The sequence below is a fragment of the Bacillus rossius genome, chromosome 1 (assembly GCF_032445375.1).
Source record: "Bacillus rossius redtenbacheri isolate Brsri chromosome 1, Brsri_v3, whole genome shotgun sequence".
NCBI lineage: Eukaryota > Metazoa > Arthropoda > Insecta > Phasmatodea > Bacillidae > Bacillus > Bacillus rossius.
The window spans coordinates 312,997,530-313,016,742 of NC_086330.1; the positions used below are offsets into that span (position 1 = coordinate 312,997,530).

General features: G+C 36.7%; 1 protein-coding gene across 1 annotated transcript in view; it reads left to right on the forward strand.

Annotated features, from left to right (window-relative positions):
• LOC134527915 (protein PALS1) overlaps window positions 1-18,273 on the forward strand; it is a 310,393-nt gene extending 292,120 nt beyond the window's left edge. Inside the window, exons 13-14 of the mRNA XM_063360947.1 lie at window positions 8,031-8,217; window positions 11,284-18,273. Coding sequence (XP_063217017.1) covers window positions 8,031-8,213 — 183 coding nt within the window. The 3' untranslated portion in view covers window positions 8,214-8,217; window positions 11,284-18,273. The remainder of the gene's footprint in view (window positions 1-8,030; window positions 8,218-11,283) is intronic.
• Window positions 18,274-19,213: the final 940 nt, after the last annotated feature.

The window sequence follows — 19,213 nt, forward strand, 5'->3', positions numbered from 1 at the left end:
ATCAAATTTTCTTATTCTTGAATAACTTGCACTGCGTCTGATGATTTTGTAGAACGCAAATTTTTCACCACTAGATACGTAGGTTGTAATGAACATCCTTCAATGAATATAACTGCATTTCTGTTTTAGCACATTTTACCACCTGAAAAGCTAATAATAAATATAAAAAAACCTGGGCAGGCATTACAAAGCACGTTTGCAAGGTGTAAAGTTTCCTTTCTAAAAAAAATCATATGCCACAGTTTACTTACTCATGATGTTAATTTCAAGATATGGAAAATTCCATTTTCGGAGGTTCGTAACTCGATTTATGAGTAAATTGGTTATTAGGCTTTCGTCTTGTATTCTTTCCAGAAACAGCCTGCCGAAGTTTGTACATGTTTTAGATACACGTGTATATATGTAAACTTTATATATATATATATATATATATATATATATATATATATATATATATATATATATATATATATATATATAGTGCTCAATAACCAAGAGTAAACTTACTTTGGTTACGTTAGTGAACCTATGACTAGCCTATGGAAAGAAAACGCTACGTAACATGAACGAAAAAAATATTAAGTAAAACATAATTTTTCACTCAAATTAATTACAACTTTCAATATTAATTTTCGATGGGCTCTTTCGTGGGCATCTTTATTGGAAGGCCGCGGTGTGCTAGGGTTAATGGCTGTCGCTCATTAGCTGTTATAGTCTCTGTATCATATTTAGATATACGGTAGCTTCAATTGCAGAACAGCCACTGAGCGACAGGCAGCAAGCCCTCCCACACCTTAGGCCGCGGCCTTCCACCATAGACGGTTATGGCTCTTAACGACACATATAATTTATTCTAATATTTGCCGCAATATAGATACACTACTTAAAATATAACAAGACTCTCTGAAAAAGGATTGAAACCTAGGCCACCGCGAATGCGAGTTTAGTAATTGTACCTTCAGAGGTAGTATATAGGTGGGTAGTTACCACGACCATGTTCTACGTTATATGAGAAGAGACATACATTTCCTTTCTGTAGCGAGAAGTTGGCTCAATTTCAACATACCTAACACAATAATAATATAGTGAACTGTCATTCAATTTCGAAAAACCGATATGGTAATATTTTGTATTCAGAAATAACTTCCATTGAGATAAAGTCCATGTTGTCCGAACTTTGACGTTCACTTTTTTAAAAGTTTCTGGCAGTCCAATAGTTTTCTGGTAAAATAAGATCTTTGCAATCCTTTTCACAGAGACCTTTCTCACAAGCTAAACGTCAAAATTCGTACAATGAAATAGATTATAGTAGTTCTGTTTAAATTATGATTACCAGTTGTGATTGCAATAATAATAATTTATGTGTAATATACTGTAATGCCAGTAACATTGACTTTTAAGTTCACTTAATTGGTTACGGAGCAAATATTATGTTGATCGATAAAAAAAGGTATACTTAATTATTCACAACATACATTTATAAAAGTTAACTTAAAGTTAAAATTAAAGTATGGACATTTGGATTTACAGAAAATATATAAACTATTATCTAGGACCATTGCGGGAAAAAAAAGACAAATTCTTGTTTGACTTTTCTTAAAATCAAAAACGTAGACTACACGGACTTCACGTTTTTTTTTTTTTTTTTTTTTTTTTTAACTTTGAAACGAAATTTGGAGAAACAACAAATTTTCATTTAGAATATAGTAAACTAGCAAACTGATTAGGATAATATTTCCTGGAGTAATTCAGCTTCAGTTGCCTGAGCCAGTACCTAGTAATTCGGGTGCCGGGACGCCGGCTAGACAGAGCGGAAAACTGTTCCAGCCTATCAGGATGCGCCATTGGTATTAACGCCACCTCGCGCGATAAGAGGAGAAAAAGTTGAGGTCAAGCCGATATTTTGTAATGCGGAAAGTGCCGAGATCGCCGATTTTTCAGAATTGAATATGCTGTTATCTTCTCAAACTATTAACAAATTATGTTGTGTTTTATTCTCTACAAATCAACGGTATATTTGTTACAAAACACGAGTCAGAAACGTCAAGTGTATTAAAAAAGGTATAAATAAGAAGTTTCGTTCTGCAGTTGTCAGACAGATGACAATACTAAACTATTAGGTATGTAGTATAGACTTGTATCTAAAGTTTTTTTTTTTTTTTTCGCTTGCAGTAAAATGTAAAATAAACATGAGTGATAATTTTACTTTGTAATATTTTATGTACCGGAACTGTTGAACGGTTTTTATTTAAACGAAGTGGTGTTGTATCACACAGTAACATCCACGAAGCGTAAAGGTTATAAAATGGACGCCGAAACAGTTAACCATAAAATCGGCGTTCCTTTAAACGAAAAAAAAAAGATATATCCGCTCTGTCTGGTTTGTATGAAACGGGCGTGATAGTCCAGTGTCGTCTTGTGCTTCTCAGCACATCACAAAGCCGTTGCCTCGGCTGCTTCAGCTGACTCATCCCACCCTATCAGCCCCCCCTCCCCCCCCTTCCACAGGTGGCATTCCGTTTTCCTACTAGTTCGTGGGATTTCCACATGATGCCGCGCCGTACGCTCTTCTGGCAGAATGCAACGCTATCCTACGAGGAAAACATGAACCACTTCAACTGACCGCGCGCGAGAAAATATTATCTCCCTCGCACTCTTAAAAAAGTATTAAAGTTATTAAATTTACGAAACATTTTTGTGGATCATTGTAGAAATTATCATTAAGGACTCAACTGCTCATTATTGGTGTGATCACAAGGTTTCATTGGTAAACTTTTGATGTGTTACTAAGAAATGTTCATTCTGCTACTGTACAAAATTTTTGCTTTGGGATAATTTTCCATGTATTAAAATTTTTTGTTTCTTAACAGCGAAATTCGTCTCGACCCGAGCCTACTTCGACAACCTCGCAGTAGTATACACTACGCGGTTCGGATCGCTTTAGTGGTCAGACTAATTGTATGAGACACTTAAAAAATATACCAATTTAAAGATGAATAAATATGCAACAACGTTTACTTTAAGCGATTTCCACGTTGGGCTCTTTAAGTTTATGTAAGATGTATTTATATTTCCTTAAAATTGAATGAAAGTGAATTCGTTAAATTTAATGATTTAAAAGGTCTATTTTATAAAAACATGTTTACATTTTGTGCTTTTTATCACTATCCTCAGATAGGGCAATGTTTCTAGATTATTTTGGGTTCCATACTGACGGTCTACTCCATAAACTGCATTTGCAATATCCATTATTGTGGATCGTTGCAAAAAATTGTCATTTTGGACTTAACTGCTCGTTTTTGGTGTGACGCACAAGGTTTGCGGCAGTACTTAAACTTTTGCGGCAGTACTTAAACTTTTGACGTGTTACTAAGAAATGTTCATTCTACTACTGTACAAATTTTCGGCTTTGGGATAGTTTTCCATGTATTAAAAACCTTTGTTTCTTCACAGCGAAATTCGTCCCGACCCGAGCCTACTTCGGCAACCTCGCAGTAGTATACACTACGCGGCTCGGATCGCTTTAGTGGTTAGACACATTGTACCAGGCTCTCAACAAATAAACTAATTTAAAATTTAAGAACTAAATCGTGATCGTAAAATGGCCGCCATGATGATTTGCGAATTTATGGAGAAATAAAAGCAGTTAAAATGTTATGTAGTTTCCAAGAGATATTATTACATCACCATATCACCAATCATCTAAAGTAACAGGTTTACAAAATTTCAACATATTCAGTAACTAGTCAGTTTTTTCAAATGTGTTAGTATTAACAATCCATATCTAGTCGGTGAGGTCTGTATTGTTACAGACTATCTGTATTCTGGTATTTGGAATTTGAAGCTACTTAATGATTTGCTTTCAATGTCTATTAAAATATACCTAATGCTAATTGCAGTAATATTTCTACTCGATTTCAAAATTATAATTCCTGAACATTTGTAGAGGACACATTTCAATGTAACACTTACTGATTTTCGAGCTGTGTTGAGGTTTCACATGCCACTTCGTGTACACGAGATGGCCCCTGCTCTGGTATTAATGAGTCATCACAACCGGTGCCATCTGTACGAGCTTCTTCACAAGTTATCCTGAAATATGTTCTTAAATATTAATTCAAGTGAATTCTTAAAATCCTACACACCTTATCTTAAGTGTCGTAAATGAATTGTTATATTTTGTAAATCCATATAATATAGGAGCCAACATGGCGCGAAGCGATGGACGCAATACGAATAATATTTTTTTTACCAACCACTACATCAGTAAATATTTGTGGTTTCCATTCACTATGAATTCAAGCATGTAACATGTGTACTGCTTCTTCAGTACGGCCACAGTTAAATGGGAGGCTCTGAATCACTGAAAACTCAACAAAATTAACGATGAATCACAGGCATTACAACAAACAGTTGTCACAAGTCAAGTAGCCAATAAGCAGGTGACATTTTTCGAGTCTGTAGAGGATTGTAGAGACTATCCTACAGGTTAATGGCAACGCGCCCTTACACGCATGGTTAATACCCCGCATGAGTAGAGTGTAAAGGCGTAAGCCTGAGACACATCTAGGTCCTCATCTAACCGCGCACACTTAGATTTAACTCAGAATAGGGTGAAAAATGTTTACTAATTTTGCAGTCCTAACAGTCACCAACGAAACGCCAGCAAAATAAATAAATTAGCTCACGAATATTGTTCGCGAATGAAGGCGAAGCTGATACTTTGGAAACGTTACCAACAGATATTAAATAATGTTTAACTATTATTTACGTAGCTTACTTCTTAAAACTGCATTAATGTAAACTGATTTTGTGTGAGACTATGTTGAGTGTTTTCTGCTACACTTATTTTTCTGAAAAAAGTCTATTGTGGCTTAATAAACTTGTTAAAATTGATGCCTGTCATAAAAAAAATTCAAACGTAATTACACGGATACATGTTGAGTATAGTTTATGAATGGTTCACGCATTGCTGAAAAAAAAAATAAACATGTTTACAATTTTACACATCTTTTTGTTGTCGCATCGCGTCCATCGCGTTGTACATACGCAACTCTGAAAATAAATATATGGTAAAAAAAAGCTATAATAAAATAATCTCTTATCTTTCATTATTCTTTTTTCTAAGCACTCTAATGGCTTTCGATAGTTTTGTTCTTTTGTGTACTCTGCTTGGTGGAGGTTTCTTCGGCATTTTATTCCTGAATAAATCTCACGCTTACAACAAAAAACATCTAGCTAAATCACTGTGCTAAATAATAACAGAGAATAGCCATTCAATTATACGCCGAGCTAGACCAAACACGTTCTCTTATCTACTGAAAATGAATACGTTGACCTTCATATCAGTTTCGCGCGAAATCCCGTCTCCTCTTCGTAAACAGCAGACAGCTGTGGCAGGGTGGGAACCAGAGAAATCACTGGCTGCAAAAAGTTGGGGAAACTGTCGCAAGGTGTCACTACTGTCCAGCGCGCTCCATAATTTCTCGTATCCGAGCTTGCACGCTGCTCAAACTTCTACAGCTACGTTTTTACTTTAGGTCCGACTGCAATAAGCTAAAGACTAAAATAAAGTCAATCATTCAGCCGACAGATATGTTGGTGTTTGAATTACAAATGAAAACGCGAATGTTATTAAATTCGCAAATGAATATCACGCAATTTCGTAGCAGCTCATTTATTAAAATTCAAACTGTAAATACGTTAAATTAATAATGATTACAGATAAAATAATGGTCACAGTCATATCTCCCGTGTCTGAAAATTTATCTGCGAAAGTTTTACCACTGAATTCTTTATAGTTTCTTTAATAAAGCTTGAATTTAAAAAATTCCCGAAAATCAGCAATAACTTAATTAAAATAAAAAAAAATTAAAAAATTTTTTTTTACACCAGAATGGTTCAAATCTTCTCTAGCAGCTGAATCATTAACAAATATATTGTTTTTTTTTTTAATACGATGCTGGTGCACCAATCCCCTTAAGTCAGGGATATTTATGTGTTTACTTTTATTTACTGAACATGTCAATTTACTAAAATATTAATTATATTTTTCTTGTAAATATTAAGCACTGTTCTATCAAGCATAGCATGCTAGACAAACTTTATATGTTAATATGTTCTTACATCTATGCAATAGTGACAATAGTAGAATGAAGGTAATCATTACAAAAGCTTTATATTTTTATTATAATTTTTGCATTTAGTTTCTTACTAAAAAGTATAAGAATTGGCAGACTCATTTTAGTTGGATGTTGTTGCCTTCAGGATCAAGAAAACATGTGTGAACTTTTTTTGAGTAAATCATTAAGCATACATAGCTAATCTAACCGGTATCGTAAGTCGCTGAGCAACTGCGTACATTCTGGACAGTTACAATTTTTATCGGATATTGCATAGATTTTTGTTTATGCATCCAAATTTGTACAGTAGGTATACTGTCAAATGTTGACAACAGTTGAAAAAACAAATGTAATACAATTTTATAATCATGCCAAAACAAGCAAAAACGTAACCTACAATAAAATTCTTATCTGTGAGGTTATTGGTTCCATTAAAAATAAAACTAACTTGAACCAAAAAATAAAAAAAAATTTAATAATTGAATAAAAGATAAATAACACAGTTATTTTGCTATCATATTTTACATTTCAACTAACAATTACTAGAGCAGCATCTCAACCCAAATGCTTACACCACTAGTCATACGGAAGTGGACTATACACCATGTCTTTGGTGCTCCATATAAGAAGTTGCAACTTTAGTGCTCACTTATACATTCAACATATCTGCATTTTTAAAAAAAAAAAATAAATAAATTTTGCAATACTATGTACATCATATGTAGGTATACAATCTTCGTTAAAGTTTTTTTTAACACAGTGTTAGATAAATTTGTTTTGTTCTGAAAAATGTACTCTTACATTACTTTGGGTTCAATTGTTTTACACATTTATGCTGTTAAAAATGGCTACTGTATAAGAAATTAGTGTAAATAGCAATTTTATTTTCTGTATGTAACTGAAGGCAACAAAATACTGTGATAAGGTGTCCAAATTCTGGAAAGTCAAGTAAAATGGGAAAGGGGGGGATAATATAGGGAAATTAGAATTAGTCTGAGAAAATGAGAAAATTAAAATTAAATCCTTGAAAAGTCATGAAAATTTCTCAGTGATAGTAGGTAGTGTTAAAGTAAAATGTCATTCTCCAGTCTGCCATCACCCAGCTGGTAAAACTTTTTTTCTTTTTTTTTTTCAAATTACATTTTAGTGCATAGTCATACACACTATAAGATGCATACACCTATTTATTTTTTCATTATTTTTATTATTGTAATTACAGTTTTTTAAAACAAGTACTGATAAATAAAAAGAAATGAAATAGAGTGGAGAGTTAACTAGACAGCTATGGAGGTGAAAGCTTGATTTAGATAAGTGTTTCGTAAAAAAAAAATAGCCGGGTAAATTTTTTAATTTGCTCAGGAAAACTCGAGAGAAATTCAGGGAAATTTTTAATTAAGATTTGTGTGGGGGCAACCTGCGTATGAAAAAAAGAAACTCAACAGGTTTTTTTTTTAAAACCACTTCAGTTAAATGTTACTCAAGAACAGTCTGTTTCAAACATAAATGTTCTGATACATGTTGAGCAGTCCTTGTCCTCGTCAGGAGGTGCTGCTGCGAGTGACATGCAGGGGCGAAGCCGGGGGGGCGGGGGGGGGGGGGGGGGGGTTTAGGGGTTCAACACCCCCCCCCCCCTTAGCCCCAAATTTTTAATTAATTTCTTATTCATCACTCAAACAAATATCATATTAAAATTAATAACATTTTTACCATTACAATATTTAAATTTAAGTACCGAAAACTGCTAAAATAGCACTATTTTACACCTTAAAATCCAAATTTTTCCGGGGGAGGACCCCCGGACCCCCTGCTTTAATACGGGGGGGGCCATGCTTCTTAACACCCCCCCCCCCCCTCCCATACACAAATCCTGGCTACGCCACTGGTGACATGTCACGCCCAAATTCCCAGGAGGACGAGCTGAAGGACATCATCGAGAAGGCGCGCGAGATGGAGGACAAGTACGGCCACTACTTCGACATGATCATCATCAACAACGACACGGACCGCGCCTTCCACCAGCTGGTGAACGAGATCAACAGCCTGGAGAGGGAGCCCCAGTGGGTGCCCGCGCACTGGGTGCGGCCCGTGTGACCAGGTACGCCCGCGCCCCGCGCACTGGCGGCTGGTGAACGAGCGGTCAAACACTGACCGGGCCTCGTTCCAGCGGCTGTGACGCCCGCAGGAAAGCTCTTTACCAGCTGCCATTGTCTCCACTTGTCACACAACTTTCAATTTTAAATGAGGTTATTTTATGACATGTAACAATTCCAGGTGAGATTTTAAAGTGTTAAAAACATGTATGGGTAATTTTATTGCAGGAGCCAGGGGTGTACGCAGCATTCATTTTGGCGACCAGGAGGAAGGGAGGGTGGATAGTTGAACTTTTCTTGTTTGTTTCAAATTATTTTCTTTTGTTGGTGTAATAAAAATATTTGAGATATTTTTTAGGATTTGGGCTGGGAGGAGGGAATATATACACCCAACAATCCACCATCCTTACGCCTCCATGCATAGCTAGGATATAATTCTGCAAAGGTTATATTCATTGTAGTACCTGCTAGAAGTTTATATTGTCCAGATTATCTGTTTTGTAACGTCGCTGTGTTGCCCATGGTTGTTGGATGTCTGTATTTTCTGTTCGTGTTACAAATGTCTCATCATTGTCAGCCCACTGTTCGTCTGTGCTGTGACCTTTTTTCGGACTAATTCCTTTCATAAAATTCTCTGTGCTGTCTATATGTTTAACATTTGACATCAGTTGATTTTCACTCGCTTTCTGTGTGTTTGTGTATTCATCTTTCTTGTTCATACAGTGAAAACCAGCAATGGCATTTGTGATTTGTCCATAAATAAGATTTTTAAATCAACACCAATTTTAACATTTGAATTTTACTGTGAGTATGGAGTACACCTATCCTTCACTTAGCACGTCTTCAGATTGCATGGATTCCTTTAGCACGATGTGCATTTTACTGCCCCACTCTTGAATAGCACGTCTGAAAATTTCGGTTAAAACGAAATCTCAACAGGAAAAAAAAAAAGCCGGGCACGACGCCACAAAGTCTGTTTCAACTTCTGTAAAGAAAATATGTGCCGTGGGATAAAGTTAGTCAAACAAGGGGGGAAGAGATGCGCGCAGGTCTTTCTACGTTATCAGCTGTTGTACAAGCATCAGCTATGGCAAGTTAAATTGCGGCTATGGAGTGTAAAGGACCAAATGTTTTTACGTCCGCGCGTATGCCGCCATGCCGTACCGTTGTCGCCTGGCCACAAACCGGGCCGTGAACTCAGTCTAGCCAGTGGCAGAAAATTCACTCAAACAAAAACAACGTCTGCCCACTCAGCTGCCGGTAACTGTACGTGCTTGAGCACAGTGGCGGATCCAGGATTTTGGTTTGGGAGGGGCTTGACCCAGCTGAGGCTAGGCTTTATCAAGGCAAACAGTAAAACAATAGTGGACCCAGATGCTTTTGGAGGGGGCTTGAGCCCCTTAGCCCCCCCTCTGGATCCGCTACTGCTTGAGCACTCATAATGTATCATGTTCAAGTAGTTGAGACAAAACTAGTAGTATTACGGCGCGCAGATTGTCATGAAGGTCACGCTTATGTTGATCGCACTTTAGTTTTAAGCAAGTCAACTGTGCGCACAATCGTACGAAATAAGGACTCTTACCAAAAGTTTATATAAGTCTGATGCTTTTGGTTGTACTAGCAGGAATATGTTTGACATTAGATACTGGAACAGAAATGAACAGAAAATTCCCGTGGAAAAGGTTGTTAAATGAATGTTGCAATGAAGAAAATAATCATTGGCCTGACAGGATTGGTGCGAACCAGGTGGTGATACGCGAATAAGCATTTTAATTTTTGAAAAATAAAATGTAATTATCCGGGCAGTAATATCGATTTCACTGTCATTAAAGGATGGTTTGGAAAGGTACGCGACGTGACTGAAGGACAAGTCAGCCAGCAGACTGACGACAAAGTACATAACTACGATCTCCCGTTACGCGGTGTCGTATTTGTCATACACAGTGCGATGGGAGGCATATAAAGATAAATGGTGTGACATATTTATAGTTGAGTGTTATTCAGTGCATTTATATTACGTAATGAATATTTTCCTATACAATTTAGGTACAGATTAAATAAATTAGACTTGCTATTTATGGAAATTAATGCTTCAGAATACGTGATTTTGAATAACACAAGCATTTTTAGGGACAAATTAGTCTTGCTAAGTGAGGGATAGGTGTATGTATTTTGTGGATGGCATAAAAAATATATTTTTAAACTTTCTCAAGTGCTTACAGATTTATAAACCTTTTTAAAACCTGACTTGCTAAACTTGAGGATAAAGTATTTATTACTTTAGTCGAATGACTGCAGTGGCTTTGTAGTAAAATATTTTATGTATCATATCAGATGTTGAACATTTAAATCTTGCTGGCTCACCTGCTGACAGGTATTTTACTGCATACTTTATTTAATTATTTGCTAGGAAATTGGGAAGTCACAGAACAGTACAAAATTATTTTGAAATACTGGCGATATATTTATCAGCACCATAAAGCAGTTCTAATCTTCAGATTTTACCTCCTAGAAATTCATTTTGGGTCAGAGAAAAAAGCCAGTTACTGTATTGGTAGTATTATTGAACAAATTATTTTGGTTATCACAGCTATTCAAAATGTAAGATTTTTTCATTAGAAATCACTTTACCTTTGCAAAACTATAAATATTTTGTGACCACTTTTATTTGCATTGTCATTGGTAGACTGCTATGTTCACGTGATTATTTTCCAATTTTGGTCAAACTTATCACAAAAACTTGAAGTACCTACCTTGACTAGATAGGTGTAGGAATACCAGCTGATGGGTTGTTTGTCTGCACACCCGAATGCACCTCCATCAACTGCAAGACTAGAAACAACTTACTTGTTGCTGTTAAAAAAAGGTATTACGGGGATTACGATGTAATTGATTGTTAGCTGGCAACAATCAGTAGCAATTGTTCACTTGCTATCCTCTTTATAAAGTATGTACAAACTACAATAATTAGCTTCTTAAAAGCACTTTAAAAAAATCAGCATATTTGCATGTGTGTAGTGTTCAATTGACAACATACATATTGTGACTTGTTATGTTTGGTCTGTGAACAGAAAGAAAAGCAGGCATCCTGCGCAACTCGAAGCAACGTGCTGCTGTGTTATCATCAGTATTACCAGAGATTAGTTGATGGACATTGTGCGGTGGAGAAGTAGTGAGTGTCGCGTGCGCGGATGAGCCAGGCCGTCGCTTACAGCACAGACTCTCGTTCAGAGGAAGGTAAGCGTGATGAGACTCTTCTCGTAGGCGGGAATGTAATATATTTGCAATAAAATAAATTTTTTGGACTCATGCTGGTCATGATGCACTTGAGGCTGCTAGACATTTGTTCCGAATGTAACAGCCCCATAGAGAAATGGAGGGAGAAAGTACCATAAATGCAAAAGACAGCAATAACAGTTCACATATGGTACAAAATAAAGGTGACTTTTGCAGTGCGACACATAAATACAATAACAAGAAAACAAAAAATTGATATTCAGCAGCATCACTGAACAGAGTGCAATCGTTTTGTTAACTTTGAGTGCTTGTGCATATATTTGCTGTGGAGTTGTTCTCGACAGTGCCTACTTAATGATATAAAAACATCTGGGCAACTTGGTGTTTGTTTCACCTCAAGTGGTTAATGATATTATTTCTTAGCATCACAATGAAATATCATGATCACTCTTGTTTGTAACATTTTTCCTTGGTTTATAACTTAAATATATTTTCAGTGTTAAGTTTTTGTACTGGTAGATATTTATTGTGAAGTTGTAACTGACTTGTGAGTTTCAATTTGCTAGTCAGCATACTGAAGTTCTTAGAAAATATTAATGGATTTAAGTTTTTAAAATGAGTCATTGTTTATATCTGGATAGGAAGAGATATATTGTGTGATGCACCAATACTCAGAAAGATATGTGGTTATCATGAATATCCTTAAAAGACACAAAAAATATGTATGTTAATGATTGATTGTTTTATTTTGATGATGACTAGCTTTACAGAAGAAAAAAAAATGTTGTTTCAAACCTTATATTTTTAAATTTTGAAAGAAATTGGTTAAACATAAATGTTTTACTGTTTTTAGTTTGTTTAGTCTATAATACATGAGTTAATTTTGTCTGGAAATGTGCAGAATTAGTCAAAAACAAAATTTTTGAAGAATTGCCAGCATATAGTTTTTGAATTACAAGGAACATCTTTGTAACACCATTACCATTACTAAAACACTTTTTTTTACAATGTGCAATAACATTTCTAATTTTTGTGCATGAAATCAAATAAAATAGATGTAAATGTAAAAAAAAAGTTATGTTAATTTTTAGCATGAATATTCTCTCTATCTTAAAAATGTTTTGTTCAGAATTTGTGTAAAAAAATTTTTTTAATCTAGTTTTATCAGCTATTATTAAGTGTTGACAAAGAAATTACATTTTACATAACTTATATATACTATTCCCTATCTTGTCAATTTTATGTAGCTGGATAATACAAAACTAATTGGTGTTTTAAATTTGTTTCTGTACATGCATTAGAGTAAAACTCACCTTCTAAAATATAGATTATACCTACTTTACCCCAACAATGATTCTACGGAATATTAGGACAGAAAATAATGTACAGGTATTTGCTTTTTTAGAATTTTACTCCTAATTTATTATGAATAGTATTGAAAAGTAAATGTTCTTTTTATAATTATTGTGTGTGATATGTGGCCTTTATACCCACTTAAAACTACATGTTGAATTCTGTGTTTTGATTAATGCTACAAACTACAACACATGTATTTTGTTGGTTACAGCTGGGAATCAAAAGCCAACACAAACTTTTTGAGATTGTTGTAAGCAATACATTACCGACCATAGAGGCCACTTGCATTTTGTTCATCTCTAATATTGCTAAAGGTACTTGGATGTTTAGTAACAAAGGGTGTACAGTTCTAGAAATGCAAAGATCCCAAAAATTAAGAAAACAAATAAAAAGGTTATCCTTTTCCGTGTTCTTTGATAATTGACGTTATGAACTTCTTAATGATGAATTGAAACACTGTTCAAAATAAGGTGATAATAAATATAAACAATAAATTATTAACATTTTTTTAAAAACAATTTTAGTGTTAAATGTACATTTATTTTTATTATATAATTAAAATATTAACTAAAAAGTGTTCTGATAAAATAAAAAAATATTTAATAAATATTGCTGTGTTGAATATTATTTCTGTGTTTAATATAATACATTTTTAAAAGGGTGATTAATTTCAAAACAAAACGAAAATGCTCAAGAAAACCTTAGTGCTGTAACTACAAAAAGCTTTTAAAATTATATTGAAAGGAATAGTATTTTAAATCACATGTACATAGTATATTGATTGTTTATATGAACTATAGAGGAGGGTGTACTTAAGCTTAATAAAGAAAATGTATATTTCTGTTGTGTAATTCTTTAGTAAACAATTCCAATGAGAATGGTTTTCGTTTAATTTTACATCCTTCCTTTTAATACATTAAATAGGTTTTGATTTGGAATGGTAAAATTTATGAACCAGTAAGCAAAATGACACAGGTACAAGCACTCTTTAATTGTTTAGTCAAAGTCCTTCAACATATTCCCCTCAATTCCTTTAGAGGCTCTACTGCCCATTAGGAGCATAATGTGCCAAGGCTAAAAGTACACACAATTCTGTGCTTGGAAACATTCAAGTTCATTTAAAGAAAGGTCAGAGAGAGGATATAACGTATATTTTATACTTCTGGCCTTTATCTACCTCAGTTTCTTACCTGACACTTAACCAAATGTACCAATTTTTCACCTCCTTTGCTGTCAAATTTTGAAAATGGAATAATACCATTCGTAACTTATTTGTTCATTACATACGTATTATTCTTGCTCAACCATACCCCTGTTCACCCCTTTTATGGATGAATTTCCAAAACACTCTAGACCTCCGGCTAGCTTAACACATTTGGGTCCATGCTGAAGCTCAGCTCTATCATAGTATTTTAATATGTACAATGAATGGCACTCGAGCCTAGCTTGAGCAGAAAATGAGCTTGGATTGTCACGCACAACTTTTCATAATCGTCATAGTTCTATCAGTTACCCCTAGATGCCACTGGTATATGTGTGAAGGGAAACCTACCGGTTGTGCTTGAAACATGTTTTTATTTTATATTACAGATATAAATTTTGCAAATAGCAGGAAACAGAAGAGCCATTTCTCAGAAAACCTGACTTGGTATTGTACGTGAATACTATATAAACAAAACTGGCATTTGACTGCATTGATCAATTACTCGGTTACTATCCCTTTCAAAGAAAATCAATAATAATAAAAAAAATTTCAAATGATTTTGATGTCAGTCATAAATTCATTTTGTTCAAAACTAGTTTAGAAATCATCATGAAAGCTCTTGGGAACCAGCTGACTTCTTATGAAGCTACCTACTTTTTACATTTGTATTTAGCTTAAAATCATAATTGGTTGTATCAAGTTTTTATTATGCTCGAGAATATTTCAACATACTTAAATAAAAACAACAAGAATCATTTACCACAGGATTAAACTATCAGGATTAAGGGATAAACTTGGATACGTGATACAGAACTTTTAACATCAAAATGGCGAAGCATTTTAAGATGCAGATTTTTCGTGTTGATCATTTAATGATGAATAGGGTTCGGTGGTTCAAATCCAAAACCTAACAATCTGCTTTTTTATTTTAAATTTAAAACAATACAGCAATCATAGAGTACTCTTGTAGCAAAGCTTGGAATCTGTAGAGATGCTTACTATCCAAGATGGCGGCGCCAGCAGGCAACATCGCCATCCCACACCTCTCCTCAACACAGTTTATTTGATACCCCACGTGCCACACACATGCCCCTTGCATTCCCCCACATAACATTCACCCGGACTTGCGCCAGAACATACTGTTTCCATCCACCTACTAGATAAAATAATAGGCAAAAACAAAAGTGATAGTAATGAGCAAAATTTTTTATTTGTTCAGGCTTCATGAAGAAATATATTGCTCTACTGAGCCCGCCTAGCTAGGGGTATGAATTTAGTCACGATACAAAGGTATAGGGTCGACATATCTTTGTGTATCAACCTGGACTTTATATGTACATATATCATAGTTCCTTGCGTCCAAAAACACTTTTTTTTCCTTAGAAAAGCAGTGATCATATCATTAGATGATCATATTTGGTGTTAAAGGGCCCTTGCGTTATTTTTTTTAAAGACATTTTAAACACTTTAAAAATGTTTTTTTTTTTTTATTATATGTTCTGATTTGAAGCTCTGCAAACAGTTTAACAGGCAGGTAGCTGCCATAAAATTTTTTTAAAATGGTTACGAGTGGGGAATCTGTTTTGAAAAGGATAGCCCAAATAATTAAATACAGTTTTATTTATTAACTGCTGTTTACACTACTAATTAAATGTCAGTCCAAAAATATTAACCACTCTTTCGTTTGGTTCACAGTTTACTCTCCCCACGAGAGCTGGACTTGACATTGACTATCCCTATTGCTCGTCTCTTACCTTGCACCTCTGTCACAACTCATTGCCTCACACTAATCACCCATCCGACGCACCCAACATTTCCGATGCACCAGTCTCCATACACAAAGCTAGTCGCTCGTTGTTTGCTTTAGCTCACCAAGGTGTTAATCGGTTCTTCACTTCACTGCCTTGGATGCTGGTGTCACAGTTTTTATACCTCTCAGTCTCCTTCTGGAATGGTCTCGCACCCCTCTGAAGTGTTGCATCATCAGAGTCGACTTATCATCAGAAGCTCCCAGAACAATGGCCTCGTAATGCTACTTCTCACACGCGGGGTTGTAGGAACTGGCAGAACCCTCCAGACGCACTGAGGAAGGAGAATGCGTGATGAGGGGAGTTAGCCAGTCGCCATTACTAGTCAGATTAGGCGTGCTGCGGTAATGGACTGCACCTCACCCATGGGCTAAGAGGCCAGCTGGCTGGCTAGTCAGGCCCTGCAGCTCCGCCTCCAGTATATTCGTAACCCTGCACCCTCCTTAAACCTGTTCATTCTGAACAGGTAACACATCTCTTCCTGCACATTCCCTCAATCAGTCCAAATGTATCACTTTCATTCATCCTCTCTTTCCTCTCTAGATGTAGTAGACCACACTGACAACCGTCTTGCTTTCTCTGCTTGCACAGGCCATTATGCCATCTGGCTGCCTCACAGGGGCATGAGCGCGGATGAAAAGCGCGAACTAGTCCAGTGTGGCACAGGAGTAGCCTAATGCAGCGAGGCGAACAGCCGCCACCACTGGCGAGTCAATTTCCACCCGAGCAAAAATTGATTAGTGTTGCAATGGTTCTTGTAATTGGTAGTTCATGTAATTGAGAAATATTAAGTACTTATGTTTCACATTAAGTATTAAATGATAATAACTGTCTGGATTTACGGGACCACACCCAAGACATGGCCCGACATACTTCATTTGTGTGCAAGACAGGCTCTGAGTGGTGCGCTGGCCACCGGGTCTAGCCACGTCCACATTCCCGGAGCTCTTCACCGTTTGCAACACCACTACCATCATCATGGATTAAGTGCACCATTCCCTTTCATCGGCTCTGCAGCTAGTCCCCACCAGTTATATTAATTATCACAAACTCCAGTTTACATTACCGTAAGTCGTACATTGGTTTCCTTCGTTTTTCACTGCCCTTTTGCAATGATCGCAGGCTTCATTGCATGGTCAGCGAAAGAGGTCATCAGCACTGCTGTGAGTTTGGCCTTTCCTGTGTTCAATTCTGCAATCATACTGCTGTATCTTCTCAATCCACCTAGTGGGTCTTTCCTCCGGCTTCTTGAGCTGCAACAGCCACTAAGTGCAGCATGGAATTAACGAAGCTAGAAGTTCTCTTCAGGTGACGTAATAATTGTGTTCTGGCTTAGATAAAGCCTTGCTGTAGTACCAGATGACTCGTTCATTTCATCCTGAACCTGGTAAAGTACAGCACCCAGTCCATCTCTGCTTGCTATTTTTTTAAGTATACACTCTGTATGCTGATGGCCTCTTCTCGTTTGTCAGTTGATGCAGTGGTCTGGCAGTAGCTGCAAACCCAGGCACAAGGCACCTCTAGTAAGTGCAAAGTAATTGGAAACTAATCACCTCATGTTTATCTTCACGTCAAGGCCACTCCTTGAAAGACCGGATCTTCTCGGGGTCTGTCCGTACTCCATCCTGTGGTACCACATGACCTACAAATGTTGCCTCATGTTGGAACAAGGACTAATTCTTAGGGTTTAATTTGAGTTTTGTGTGCCGAAGCCTGTTAAAAACTTCCTGGAGATATTGTAGATCTTCTGTAAAAGTATTTACCACCACAATAATGTCATCCAGATAAACCAGGCATGTTTTCCATGTCAAGTCATGCAACACAAGTTCCATCAATCTTTCAAAAGTCGCAAGAGCATTAAATAATCCTAATGGCAGAACGTTGAACTGGAACAATCCACTTCCTGTTGAGAAAGCAGTCTTCTCCTTGTCCTCTGAGTGCAGCTTCACTTGCCAGTAACCAGTCTTCAAGTCCAGTGTCGAGAACCACCTGGTGCCAGCAAGCGTGTCCAGAGTGACATAGTCAAACCTCTCTGAAACGACCCCTCACGGTTCCCAGGAATAGGGTCGTAATAGATGTTTTCCAAAATTTTCAGTTCATTTGAACCCCCCCCCCCCCCTTCCCACCCGCACCCACCCTTTTCCCAAACCGCTACTCGCTAAGAAACCAGCCGTACAATGGCAGGATGCTGTCACTCACAATGCTAGACAGCTTTGCTTTAAACCCACTTCAACCTTCATGACAAGTCCGTCGCCCAACAGGCCACTTTAAAGAAAATATGTCAAAACACAGTTTATTTTTACTGGTTAGTTTACATGTACGTTTTCTGCTTGCCGTAGTTAAACACACTAGAACCCCGGATTTAACGAAGCAGTGATTTTACGAATACATTCTCGGGAACCGTCAAAAAATGGGACATTTTGACCAAAATGTAAAAATTGGAAGAAAAAAAGAAATGAAAGATCATTAAATCTGTTAATTTTAACACACAGCGTATTTTTGTGTCGGCTTTAATACCTCCAAAAATGTTCATGTAAGAATAAAAAAAAATAATGGGACATTCCCTGTAAAAATATGGCAGCTGTAGGTTCTGCAACGCGAGTGGTCGCACACGAAGCTCGCCCGGCTGGCTGGCGGCAGCGGCTTCATGACGCATAAGCACACCCCTCCCCCCCCTCTTTTTAACATCATCCCTCCGACACACAAACCATCTAGTGTCCTCCCTCATAACACCCCAACTTCGCTCCCCTTTGAAAAACCTTCAGTGAGAAAATGCTCACTTCACCCTTCCTTCTCCCGTAAAATTGGGCTATTATGAATGGGGTACTAAAGCGGTGAGGGAGGGGTCAAAATATGTCACTTTTCACACCAAGTTCGAGTTCAGTCATCTCTGGCAAGGAATTTACAAGCTTTCAAACTTAAATATAAATGTATTTTAATAGCAATGGTCCTATGAAAAGGAATATACCGAATAAAATCAAGCTGCTGTCACCAAACAAAGCATAAAACGGTCCAATGCGTGTTCGCTTCGTTATTGCTCGCGCGAGAGGTGAGACGTGGAATGTTAGAAGAAAGATAAATGCGGGGGAGACAGACGGCAGCCAGTGAGTTTCCTGCGTGGGCAATAAGTGGCATAGCCCCCTTTTTTTTATGCTGGGTGAAGCAACCTTTTTCTATCAACCCACAGGAAAAGATAATTGCTTGAGCTGTCAAAATAAACATCGCTGCGGCAGTTAAAACGAGTCGAGGCAGGCGTGCATCCATCTAGTTGGTCGCTGTGTATTGTCAATCAAATCAAGAGAAATCCAGCAGGTAGCTTTGCCTTAACTGCGTACCACACTAGACACTCGCAAAAAGCTAAAGGTAAACACGTTGCCACAAAAACCTTTATCTGCA